The sequence below is a fragment of the Typopeltis vanoorti genome, chromosome 7, assembly GCF_054136105.1.
Source record: "Typopeltis vanoorti isolate ZY-2024b chromosome 7, IOZ_Tvanoo_1.0, whole genome shotgun sequence".
NCBI lineage: Eukaryota > Metazoa > Arthropoda > Arachnida > Uropygi > Thelyphonidae > Typopeltis > Typopeltis vanoorti.
The window spans coordinates 66,743,594-66,757,037 of NC_143555.1; the positions used below are offsets into that span (position 1 = coordinate 66,743,594).

The following is a 13,444-nucleotide window of genomic DNA, read 5'->3' on the forward strand; positions in this document are numbered from 1 at the left end:
AAATAATTCAAAATTATTTTCAGGTCTTTGTTCTCCATTCCCCTCAGAATTCCTATTCCTGGCAACCGAGTTTGGTTCTCCAAGTGTGCCAGGTAGCTCTAAGCAAGAAAAAAACCTGACAAGAGACAAAAATTACTGTTTCAATCTTAGCCTACATTGCAGCTTGTAACTAAAACAGAACAAACACAAAACAAAACAAAAAAAAAAAAAAAAAAATCAGCAGAGCCAAATCTGATTTTGAAAAGGACAAGTGCAGAAAATGCCTCCTCAAATTGCACTGTTTTTACCCATCCATGCTTTTTTTTCTCTCAGATTCAAATGGAACATTTGTAACGTTACCTATGGAGATAAAGCTGACATCCTAACATCATTTTTCCTCTTCAATTCTTGCATGCAGATGACAGGCAGATCACCTCTCACTAAATCAAGTGCAAGTTCATGTCTCTTCTGGTCTTTTATCAAAAAACAAAGAAGAATCCAAGAATCCTAATACCAATAAGTCTTCTGGTCCGGATGGCATTCTCTTCAGTTTTATTCAAAATCTGTGTACCAAAATTTATTTTCTTATGAACATAGGAACAATCATACTCACAGCCCATTCCAAAAAAGAGAGAACAAAAATCAACTATTGCCATCACTCCGTTTCACTCAAAAACAATGGGATGCAGGGATCACCAGGATGGATTTTACCATTCTTGATCTGCAGTGGATTACTTAACTAACATATGCAACGCAAGCTATGAGATGCTTTGAGGAAACTCATATGCTTGTCCTTGACATTTCCAGGACATTTGTTCATATCCGGCATAAAGGCTTACTTCATAAACTTCCATCTTATGATCTACTTTTCATCTTTTGCTGATGGAGTATTTTCTTTCCTGTTTGACTGGTACATTGTCATGATAGAGTAACTTCCTCTTTTCATGTTTATCCTTCACTGCCAAAGTACTCGAAGACTCCCAATTTTTATCCATACTCTTCTTCCTATACATAAATGACCTGCTTTTATAGACTTCAAATCCCACTCATAGCTCTGCTGAGACACTTCTTCTTCAACATTTTTTTTGGTGGGGAGGGGAGTTAGTTTTGTCAACTTCACTTCTACCAAAATATTCTATATTATTTCTTCCAAGATAGATCTCACTTCATGTCTTTACCTTTTAATAATACCCGAATCTCCATATAACTATTAGACCTCAAGCCTTTTCATGCACAAACACGTCACATTCATATCTTCCAAAGTGCCCTAAACTCTTGATGCATTTTTTCCATTTAAGATGCCACTTTCGACATGTGTAGTTTCCACAAATTCCGAATCCACTCAACTTTAAGTTGTTCTCAAATTTGGGATGTTGTGCCAGAAATCTCCCTTAAAACTCTTGATATTATCTTCACAGTAACTCCACTCACTTTCTCATAGATGTCTTTGTTGAAAGTTTATTTTCCACTTAGTTAGACTATAATAAATTTAGTTTAATCTTTTATACAAGTGTTAGCAAACAAAGTTTGCTAACACTTGTATAACTATAGACCTGAAAATGAACTGTTGTGTTTGTTTACAAATGCCAGAAGTATCATAAATAAAGGGGATGAAATATGGTTTCAGCAATTGAGTTTATTCAACCCCAAATCATTGGAATAAGTGAAACATGGTTGAATGAAGATGATATCATAACGAGAATAGAAATGGAAGGATACAATACTTTTCGAGAGGATAGAAAAGGGCAGGAAGGGAGGGGGGGGGAGTGCTGCTGATCATAGTAGTGGAATTAAGTCCACATAAGGTAGACATGAAAGAAGGAAATAGTGGCAATGGTTGTGAGGCAATGTGGCATAATGTAGAGGTTGAGAGGAAGACATATTTAGGTGGATGTTGTTATAGGCCTGGGAATGTGCAAGGTGGTGATGAAGAAATGTTAAATAGCTTGGATTAGTGAACAAAGGAAGAGTAATTATTATAGGTGATTTTAATTATGGCTGTATAGATTGGAATGAAGAGATAGCATTTGGGAATAAGGAAAGTGAATTTCTCGAGTTCTTGAGAGATAACTATCTCAGGCAGCATGTAAAGGAAGGCACGCGAGGATCAAGAGTTCTGGATCTAATCATTTCATCAGAGGATGTAATTGTTTGAGGGGGTTTCACATTTTCCTCCAGTGTTGGCAAAAACAATCATGAAGTAATCACCTGTGTTGTGGCTTGTCATGTGCATTTTTTTGCTAGAAAAGGATATATGTGGAATTATAAGACTGGTGGAGCTATAACTTGGAACGAGGAGTTGAACGGTAAGGAAATAAATGCTGCATGGGAACTTACAAAGAAATACATAACAGCATCAATGTACAAATGTATCCCAAAGGCCAAAAGGCTGAATAAGGTAGGTGTAAAATGGATGAATGTGGAGCTTAAACATGAAATCTGGAAAAAGAAGGTACTTTGGAGAAAGTACAAGATGAATAATGGTAATAATCAGTTGCATGAAGAGTATAAAGAACAAGCCAGGAGAGTGACTCATTTAGTGAGGAAAACAAAAGTAGAGTATGAGCAGAAATTGGCAAATCAGGCTAAAAAAACACTAGAGAGTTTTTTAGATATGTGGCAAGTAGAAGGAAGAATGATCATGGAAAGATGAAGTTAAGGGGTGAAAGTGGTAGATTGATAACTGCTGCAGAAGACATTGTCAAGGTATTCAGTTGTTTCATCCTGATCAGGGTGGAATCATGAGGGACTTAAGTGTAGAGGACATAATTGTGAGTGAGCAGGAGGTATTTGAGAAATAAATAACCTTGATGTTCATAAGGTAATAGGATTTGATGACATATCACCACGCATCTTAAGGGAATGTTCCAGCGAACTGGCAGTAGTATTGGCATGCCTGTTTAATAATAAGAGTTTTGCAACAGCATAGGTTCCAAGGGAGTGGAAGGAGGGTAAAATTGTTCCACTTCGTAAAGACGGTGATAAGGCTGTAGCTTCAAATTATAGGCTGGTCTGTATATGGAGTTGTGGTGAAGATCCTGGAGAGATTGGTGAGAAGTAGGATACAGAAATGGGTTGATAACAGCAGTATTCTCTGTGGTGATCAGCATGGGTTTGTTAAGGGGAGATCATGTTTCACTAACTTATGTACTATAACAAGGTGACAAATACTTTGGACAGGGGAAATGCATATACAGTGGTGTACTTGGATTTTGCAAAGGCTTTTGATAGACTGCCACATGACAAGCTCTTAAAAAAAAAATTGAAACAGATGGGATTGGATAACAGACTTCTGTGTTGGATCAGTGACCGGCTGTCAGATAGGCATCAGAAAGTTGTATATGGGGAGTGCAGTATCTCGAAAGAGAAAGGTCACCAGTGGTGTGCCGCAGAGGTCAGTTTTGGGGCTATTGTTGTTCAATTTGGATGTTAATGATATTGGGTTGGGTTTAACTAGTGATATCCAGCTGTTTGCGGATGATGCAAAACTAGGGAAAGCAATGCACAGTCAGGCTGATGTTAATGCCTTATAAGAGGACTTGAATAGATTGCATGAATGGGCAGGTAAGTGGAACTGTCAGTTCATTGTTGCCAATTGTAAGGTTCTGAGATTTGGTAAGCAATGATGGGATGCAAAGTATACATGGTGGGAAACTTTAACAGAAGTAGAGGAGATGAGAGATCTAGGAGTGATGGTGGACAAGGACCTGAAATTCAGGGGACACATTGCACAAGTTATGAAGACATCGCATCGAATAATGGCAATGATGTGGAGAACCCTGACATGCAGAAATAGAGCGGTGATGATTCCATTTTATAAGGCCTTGATCAGGCCTCATATGGATTATTGTGCACAGATTTGGTCGCCAGGTTTTCATGGTGGCGAGGATATGTTGGAAAGGGTACAGAGAGGATTCACAAAGGTAGTCAGTGGTCTTGGGAATATGGAGTACGAGGAAAGATTGAGAGAATGTAAGTTGCAGAGCCTCATGAATAGGAGGAAGAGGAGGAATATGATTGAGACCTATAAGCTGGTCAGGGGTTATCAGGTAGGCATGGAAGAGATTTTTCATAGAAAAGGAGAGGGGAGTAGAACAAGAGACCATTGCTGGAAACTGTATAAGGAGGGTGTGAGCAAAGGATTGAGAAGCAGATTCTTTGCACAGAGGGTGGTTAGTGAGTAAGAATACATTGCCTGAGTGTGTTGTGGATGTGGACACATTGAATCAGTTTAAGATGCAGTTAGATGAGCATTGTATGCAATAGCGAGTACCTCCCACAATGAGTCTCTGACTCCATGGAGGTCAAATGTTGATAATAATAATGATAATAATAATAACAGTCAAATTTTACGTATAGTGTTGAGATGATTCAATTTGAAGATATTGTAATGAAGTATATTATGGATTCATCCATATTTTATTATTACCCAAGACCCCGTGGAGTCAGACTCATCTAAGAGGCTCTTTTAATAAACACACAGTTCATCATACCATGCTTTAAACACACTCAAATTCTCTGTAGACACCACACTCTGAGGCAAGACATTCCAATCATTCACAACTTCGCATGAAAAAAAAACTTGCTTTTCACTCCCCTACTCACACCCTCCTTATACAGCTTCCAGGGATGACCTCTGGTTCTCCCATGTTCTCTGACAGGGGAGAACCTATAACAACCCCTTAATAACTTGTAGGTCTTTATCATATCTCTTCTCCTCCTCCTCCTGTCCACCAGACTCTTCAAGTTGCATATTTTCAATCTTTCTTCATTCTCGACATTCCAGAGGTTAGAAACTACCTTAGTCAGTCGCCTATGGACCCCTTTCCAACATCTCTTTGTCCTTCTGAAAGCCAGGTGATCAAATCTGTGCACAGAAATCCATGTATAGCCTAATCAAAGCCTTATAGAATGGAACAAGAATCTCCTTACCTCTACAAGTCAGTGTCCTCTGCATCATTCCTAGAAGCCTTTGTGTTATCTTCACAATTTTGGCTATGTGTTTCCTAAATTTCAGATCCTTGTCCACTATCACCCCCCAGATCTCTTATTTCCTCCACCTCTGACAATATATCCTCACTAAGCATAAATTCTGCATCCCATCTTTGTTTCCCAAATTTTAAAGCCTTACATTTCGCAACATTGAACTCGCATCCCCATTCCCGTGCCCAATCACTCAATTTATTCAAGTCTTCTTGTAAGGCCACAACATCTTCTCAACTCTTCATGGTTCGTCCTAACTTTGCATCATCTGCAAACAACTGAATATCTTCATCAAAATCTTCACCAATATCATTAATATACAAGTTAAACAGCAATGGTCCTAAAACAGACCCCTGAAGCACACCACTAGTGACTTTCCTTTTCCTGGATATCGCTCCCCCATACACAACTTGTTGATACCTATCAGATAGCCAGTCTCCAATCCAATGCACCAATGTAATAACTAACCCCATTTCTCCAGTTTGACTATCACCTTATCATGTGGTAATCTATCAAAAGCCTTTGCAAAATCTGAGTATATTACTGTGTATCCTTCTCCTATGTCCATGGAAGCAGTCACCTTGTTGTAATAAGTAAGTAGATTATAAAACATGACCTCCCTTTAGCAAATCCATGCTTTCCATCAAAGATAATACCATTGTTGCCAACCCAATTCTAGTTCTCACAAGCTTCTCTGACAACTTAACTACAACACCTGACACACAGATAGGCCTATAGTTTGATGCTTGAGTTCTATCACCTCCTTTATGAAGTGGCATAATCTTGTCCTCCTTCCACTCCTTAGGAACTTGACCTAGTGTAAGACTCGTATTAAAAAAATATGTGAAGGCAGGCGTCAACTCCCTGGCACATTCCTTCAGAATATGTGGTGTAATTATATACGTGGCTAATTATAGCCAAATTTATTACTATTACTATTAAACAAGACCTCACGGAGTCAAAGACTCATCTAGGAGGTCCTTTTATCTCACACACATCTCATCATACCGCGTCTTAAACACATTCAAACTCCTTGCAGACACCACACTCTCAGGCAAGGCATTCCAATCATTCACAACTCTGCACGAAAAAAACCTGCCTCTCACTCCCCTACTCACACCCTCTTTATACAGTTTCCAGGGATGACCTCTGGTTCTCCCCTGATCTCCCACTATTCTCTGTAGAACTTCTCCACCATTGATCCTATAACAACCCCTTACCAACTTGTAGGTCTCTATCATATCTCCCCTCTTCCTTCTTTCCACTAGACTCTGCAAATTACATATTTTCAATCTTTCCTCATACTCGTCATTCCAGAGGTCAGAAACTACCTTAGTCAGTCGCCTATGGACCCTTTCCAACATCTCTTCATCCTTCTGAAAACCAGGTGACCAAATCTGGGCACAATAGTCCATGTGTGGCCTAATCAAAGCTTTATACAATGGAACAAGAATCTCCCTACTTCTACACGTCAGTGTCCTCCGCATCATTCCCAGAAGTCTTTGTGTTGTCTTCACAATTTTGGCGATGTGTCCCCTAAATTTTAGATCCTTATCCACTATCACCCCCAGATCTCTTATTTCCTCTACTTCCAACAATATATTCTCACCAAGCATAAATTCTGCATCCCATCTTTGTTTTCCAAATTTTAAAACCTTACATTTTGCAACATTGAACTCGCATCCCCATTTGCTTGCCGAATCACTCAATTTATTCAAGTCTTCTTGCAAGGCCACAACATCTTCACTACTCTTTATGGTTCGTCCCAACTTTGCATCATCTGCAAACAACTGAATATCTCCATCCAAATCTTCGCCAATATCATTATATACAAGTTAAATAGTAATGGCCCTAAAACAGATCCCTGAGGCACTCCACTAGTGACTTTCCTTTTCTTGGATATTGCACCCCCATACACAACTTGTTGATACCTATCAGATAGCCAGTCTCCAATCCAATGCACTAATCTAATTTATGAAACTTAAAAGTTTCAAAAATTTACCAGAGAATTTGTAAGAACATAACCCTCTCATAAGCTTTCTAGAAGTTTCAAGAGTAAGAAAACTTATGAAAGGGTTATGCTTTTACAAAGTCTCTGGTAAATTTTCGTAACTTCACCTTCTTTCTACGTTTGACTATAAAATATGTACGGATCCGTAATATCCTCCATTTCAATGTAATAAAACTATCATTTAATTTCATAGAGACCATGGTATTTAAAAAAACAATACAATATAAAAATCAGAAAAAAAAAAGTTGACTCATTTCTTCAAATAACAAAAATATTAACCAAACTATAAGAAGCCAAAAGGCTATTTTATCAGCGACATAAGGTCTACCTACTCACTGATGAGACCTCAAAAAGGGTTGAAACCGGACTGAGTAGTGACCTCTTCTCATAATGTAAAACAGTAATACATCTCCTAGAAGCTGCGTTTTACATTATGAGAAGAGGTCACTACCCAGTCCGGTTTCAACCGGATGGTTGAAACCGGACTGGGTAGTGGCCCATACTGGGTATGGGTTCGCCGATAGTTTACATACTGGGTATGGGTTTATTACCCATACCCAGTATGTATCTATCTATCCAGTATTACATACTGGGTATGGGTTCGCTGATAGTTTTTTCAGCATGAAACTCTAGGATTACGATGGATTTCGATCCGAGTTTCGTACCTGGCTGTAGAATAATAAGGGAAATTACCATCTCCCTTAAACTTAATTAACCAAACTTATTTTAAATTGAAATATAGAGAATAATTATGGATTTAATAATCAAAATTAATTAATGATAAATTAGGAAAATAAATTTTTCAGAATTTTTGGAGTAGCATATGTCTGATTTCTTTATAAATATTTGCAACTAATAATAAAAAAATTAATTAATTAATTAAAAAAAAAACTGAAGTAATACACTGGTAGCTAGTGCCGAAAATTTTTTTTCTGAGAAATTTCACTGTCGGATAAGTTTGCTTTTTACCTTTGGAAACCCTTCTATACTAAATACCAAATCTTTCTACTGATTTTGCTGAAGCCAGATATCTGAAAATACATCTGAAAAATAAGTGTTTTTACAAAAATTTAAATTTTATTATAATAAAAAAAAAATGTAGGAACTTTTTCTGGTCACTTAATACCTCTGATTATGGTCTGAAAGATTCAGAGGCTTTACTTTATTCTTATTCTCCATTTTGAATTGGCATAATTCTTCTACTTCACTGACTTCTCCACTTCCATCATTCTTCCTCTTTACATTCTGATCCCACCAGATCACAGATTATTAAACATTTCACTTCACTGTCAAATATTCTTAAACCATAGGGAATCAAACAGAACCAAAAACATGTCTATTCTCCAAAGCAAATCTGTCCATTTCCAGAACTTCAGTAGCCTTATTATCTGTTATTTGGTCCATTTTAACCTTTTCTCAAATCAGTAGTCATCCATTTTAAGTAGGTGAGAAATCCTTGAAAATTAATTATACTTTAAAAAATAAGACAGTTGATTTGATAGAGGCAAAAAAAAAAGTCATAGCCACTAGAAGTTCAGAATTCAGTTGTGTTCTGCTTTTATAATTTGGTATTTATATGTTTATGAATTTTACAGTGAAAATTTAGAATATAAAATATTTATATAAAAAATGAATATTATATAGTTGTGAAATTTTCCAGGGTTTGGTAATTAGTTCCTTTAATTATTGCCATGGCAATAAATGTTACTAGACTTCAGGAAGAAATTAATAACATTCCTTTAGCTGATGAAGATGCACAAGGTTTGTTTGAGCTTTGTATATCAGAATATAATGAATTTCTGTAATAGTTTTTGTGTGTGTACACACACGCACATATATATATATGTGTGTGAGTGTGTATATATACATATATATGTGTGTGAGTGTGTATATATACATATATATATGTGCGTGTGTGTGAGTGTGTATATATATATGTGTGTGTGAGTGTGTATATATATATGTGTGTGTGAGTGTGTATATATATATATGTGTGTGTGAGTGTGTATATATACATATATATATGTGTGTGTGTGTATATTTACATATATATATGTGTGTGTGAGTGTGTATATATACATATATATATGTGTGTGTGTGAGTGTGTATATATACATATATATATGTGTGTGTGTGAGTGTGTATATATACATATATATATGTGTGTGTGTGTGAGTGTGTATATATACATATATATATGTGTGTGTGTGTGAGTGTGTATATATACATATATATATGTGTGTGTGTGTGAGTGTGTATATATATATATGTGTGTGTGTGAGTGTGTATATATATATGTGTGTGTGTGAGTGTGTATATATATATATGTGTGTGTGTGAGTGTGTATATATATATATGTGTGTGTGTGAGTGTGTATATATACATATATATGTGTGTGTGTGAGTGTGTATATATACATATATATGTGTGTGTGGGAGTGTGTATATATACATATATATGTGTGTGTGTGGGAGTGTGTATATATACATATATATATATGTGTGTGTGTGGGAGTGTGTATATATACATATATATATGTGTGTGTGGGAGTGTGTATATATACATATATATATGTGTGTGGGAGTGTGTATATATACATATATATATGTGTGTGTGGGAGTGTGTATACATATATGTGTGTGTGGGAGTGTGTATACATATATGTGTGTGTGGGAGTGTGTATACATATATGTGTGTGTGGGAGTGTGTATACATATATGTGTGTGTGGGAGTGTGTATACATATATGTGTGTGTGGGAGTGTGTATACATATATGTGTGTGTGGGAGTGTGTATACATATATGTGTGTGTGGGAGTGTGTATACATATGTGTGTGTGTGTGTGTGTGTGTATACATGTGTGTGTGTGTGTGTGTGTGTGTGTGTGTGTGTGTGTGTGTGTGTATACATATATGTGTGTGTATACATGTGTGTGTGTGTGTGTGTACATATATATGTGTGTATACACACATTTAGTTCTTAGACGACTTATGACATATTTAACATGTGATCACTCATACTTATGACACACATACCATTACCATGTTCACTGATATCACCTCATTTCTGCAACCAATGGACTAGGGTGTTATTGCTGTCTTCAAGGCATGTTATTTAAAAAATGTTTTTTTTTTTTTTTGTTAGGTGACAGCACAAATATCTTGCAGATATTTGTGCTGTCACCTAGCACTGAACTAAAATTCTCTTGAGCATGAACTTCATCTGAAATGTGTCAGGGGGCCCTCATAAGATTCTAACGAAGTACTGATACTGAAGATTCATCAGTTGATAACAGAAATAAGAAACAAAAGATGTGATAAAAGTATAAATGTACCAGAGTTTTTCATCATCCATGCAACAGGTGAAAAGCCAGTAGGGAAAAATGCCACCCTTCTTTATTCAGAAGGATTTAGTAGGACTGGCAGAGCTCCCAGAACAGTCAAGAAACTAGCTTCTGGTGATGTCCTCATGGAAACATCTAATCAGCAGCACTCAAAAAATTACTAAAGGCTACATCAGTGAGTTGAATACCAATTATAGCGACACCTCATAAACCACTGAAGTCTTCTAGATGGAGTGATATAAGAATGGGATCTCCGTGGCTTTCCAGATGAGGAGATATGTTCAAAGCTTAAAGATCATGGTGTATCAGGTATGAGGCACATCCTGATACATACTAGGAACATCATGCTTACTTTTGATACACCCTAGCCTCCAACATCTGTAAAAGCAGGTTGTCTCACCTATCCTGTTAGGAATGTACTCGTACGCCCCTAATTCACTGAGATGCTTTAAATGTCAAATATATGGACATTAACAAACTTGATTTTCATGGCTCTACTACTTGTACCCAATGTGGCATTAAAGAGTATGTTAACAAATCTTGCTCTGCAGAAACCTAAACTGTCAGGGATATTATCCAGCTTATTTCTGTGCATGTGAGAATTGAAAGGATGAAAGAGAAAATTCAGAAGATTAAAACAGAACAAAAGAGATCATATCTGGATGCAAAAATTGGTTAGCAACCAAAACACCTCTCATGAGATCTTCTTATGCTGAGAAGGTCACAGTTAAGAAAATGTCAACTGCAACTCAAACTCATGTGAAATTATTAGGTGTCTATTAGGTATGATATGATTGTGAGTGCTTCTCTGTGGAGCACATCAGTTGTGTGACCTACAGTCTCACTCCAGAAACAACTCCAAAATAATCTTATTAGCAACCACAACACCTGTCATGAGATCCTCTTATGCTTAAAAAAAAAAAAAAAAATTATGGCAAGGATATCACTTAAAGATGAACCACCAGACACCCCACCCCCACAGAAAAAAATTTATTTCGGTATTCACTGAAAGTAAATTAAACTTACAAAATAATGTAAGTTTAATTTTGAACAATTTTCAAAAAGAAGAGATGGACATTGGCTATCCATGCTTCTAAAATCAGATGATAAATATAAACCTAACAAAGGTCAGCCCTCATCCTCTTGAAAATCAGACAAGTCTACAAAAATAGGAAAATTTTTACAATTTGATTGTAATGAGTTTTGCCATGACAATCAAATTGTAACTTGATATTAATGATATCAAGATTTTGTTGCAGAAACACAAGTCTTTCTGACATCCACAGGAAACATTTAAAAACACAGTGAGGACCCTAACACAAGAAATTTCACTGTTGTTTGTAAGGATAAAACTGGGGATGATCCTGCATATGGTAGGGTACTGCTTAATACAGTAGTGATTCACTTATCTGTGGAATTTCTTATTACACTGTTATTATTATTAATCTTCCATGGAGTCAGCAGACTCATCATGGGAGATTCATTCAACTGATAACATATTTATCATACTGAATCTTAAAATTCTTAATACTCATTGCATTAACACATTTTGGTAATGCATTCCATTCAGCCACAATTCTCCATGTAAAAAATCTACTCCTCACACCCCTTCTTCACCACACTCCTACATAACTTTAAGTATAGTCTCTAGTTCTTTCCATCTTGCCTTCTACTTTTTATTATCCCCTCTGAATTAATTTGATAAAATCTCCGCACTAACTTAAATGTCTCTATCATATCAATTCTTTTTTGCCCTATCCACCAACCCTGCAATCCACATTCCTTCAATTTCTCTCCATAGGTGGCATTCCAGAGTCCTAATATTGTCTTAGCCCCCTCTCCAATGTTTCCCCATCACAGTGAAAACCAGGTGACCAAATCTGAGCACAGTAATTCAAGTGTGGTCTGACCAGTGCTTTACACAGTGGCACCTCCTTATCCCTACATGTTAGTGTACTTCTTTTCATAGCAGCACTACGATGTGCAGTCTTTGAAACACTTGCAATATGTCTATCCAGTCTACTGTCAACCATTACTCTCAGATTTTGAACATCATCCACTTTCTGCAGTATAGTGACATCAATATGGCACACAGTCTTATATTTCTGCACTCCAAAATGCAATGCCTTATACTTATTAATATTAAAATTATAACCTCACTACTTGATCCAAATCAGAAGTCTATTCAGATCTTCCTGAAGTTAATTAACATCAGTAGTGCTACCTATAATTCTCCCCAACTTTGTATCATCATCATCAGCAAACAACTTAAGATTCCCAGTCAGTCCACATGATATATCATTTACAAACAAGTTAAACATCAGAGGCACAAGAACTCTGAGACATGCCATTTTTTATGAGACACTGCTCCATCATACACAACTTGCTGGTATTGTTCAGAGAGTCAGTCACCAATCCATCCATCCAGTATACTATCTATTCCCATCCTATGCACATGTACACCAACTTATCCTGTGGTAATCTATTAAACACTTTTGCAAAGTCCGAGAATATCACTGTATACGAATCTCTCTTATCTAACACATTCGTTACCTTATCATAAAATCCAAGTGAATTGCTAAAACAATACCTACCCTTAAAGAATCCTATGTCCATCAACCCATCTTGTATTTTGTACCTAACCAATCTCTCCAACACCTTCACTACAACTACTGTTATGCAGATTGGTCTGTAATTGGTAACTTCTGCCCTAGAATCATGTTTGTGAAGTGGTATTATTTTGCCTTCTTTCCACTCTATAGGAATCTTATTCACTGCAATATATAACCAGGTCAAGGGCATAGCTAACTGTTGTGCACATTCCTTAAAAATATGTGGTGATATGTCATCCATTCTCACAGCCTTATTAGCATCTATCCCAGTCAATACCTGATATGTCGTTGATTCTTTCATTTCTAATTCTTCTAATACTTGCCCCCCTTCTATATGTTGCATGGCATCATTTTACACCAGTGTGATATACACTGATAAAGTGCTCATTCAGTAATTTCACTAGATCCATTGCAGTGGTCATTGCTGCCATGACTATCAATCAGTGTCAACCTGCCATAATTATTCTTCATTTTGCTTGCTGTATAGCAGAAGAATTTCCTTTAATTAACCTTGGCT

General features: G+C 36.6%; 1 protein-coding gene across 2 annotated transcripts in view; it reads left to right on the top strand.

The window, feature by feature from the left end:
- LOC150104741 (short coiled-coil protein homolog) overlaps window positions 1-13,444 on the top strand; it is a 95,469-nt gene that overhangs the window by 14,799 nt on the left and 67,226 nt on the right. For both annotated transcript variants that reach the window (XM_090395922.1, XM_090395921.1), the window contains exon 2: window positions 8,634-8,734. In XM_090395922.1, the coding sequence (XP_090252048.1) occupies window positions 8,665-8,734 (70 nt within the window). In that variant the 5' untranslated portion in view covers window positions 8,634-8,664. The remainder of the gene's footprint in view (window positions 1-8,633; window positions 8,735-13,444) is intronic.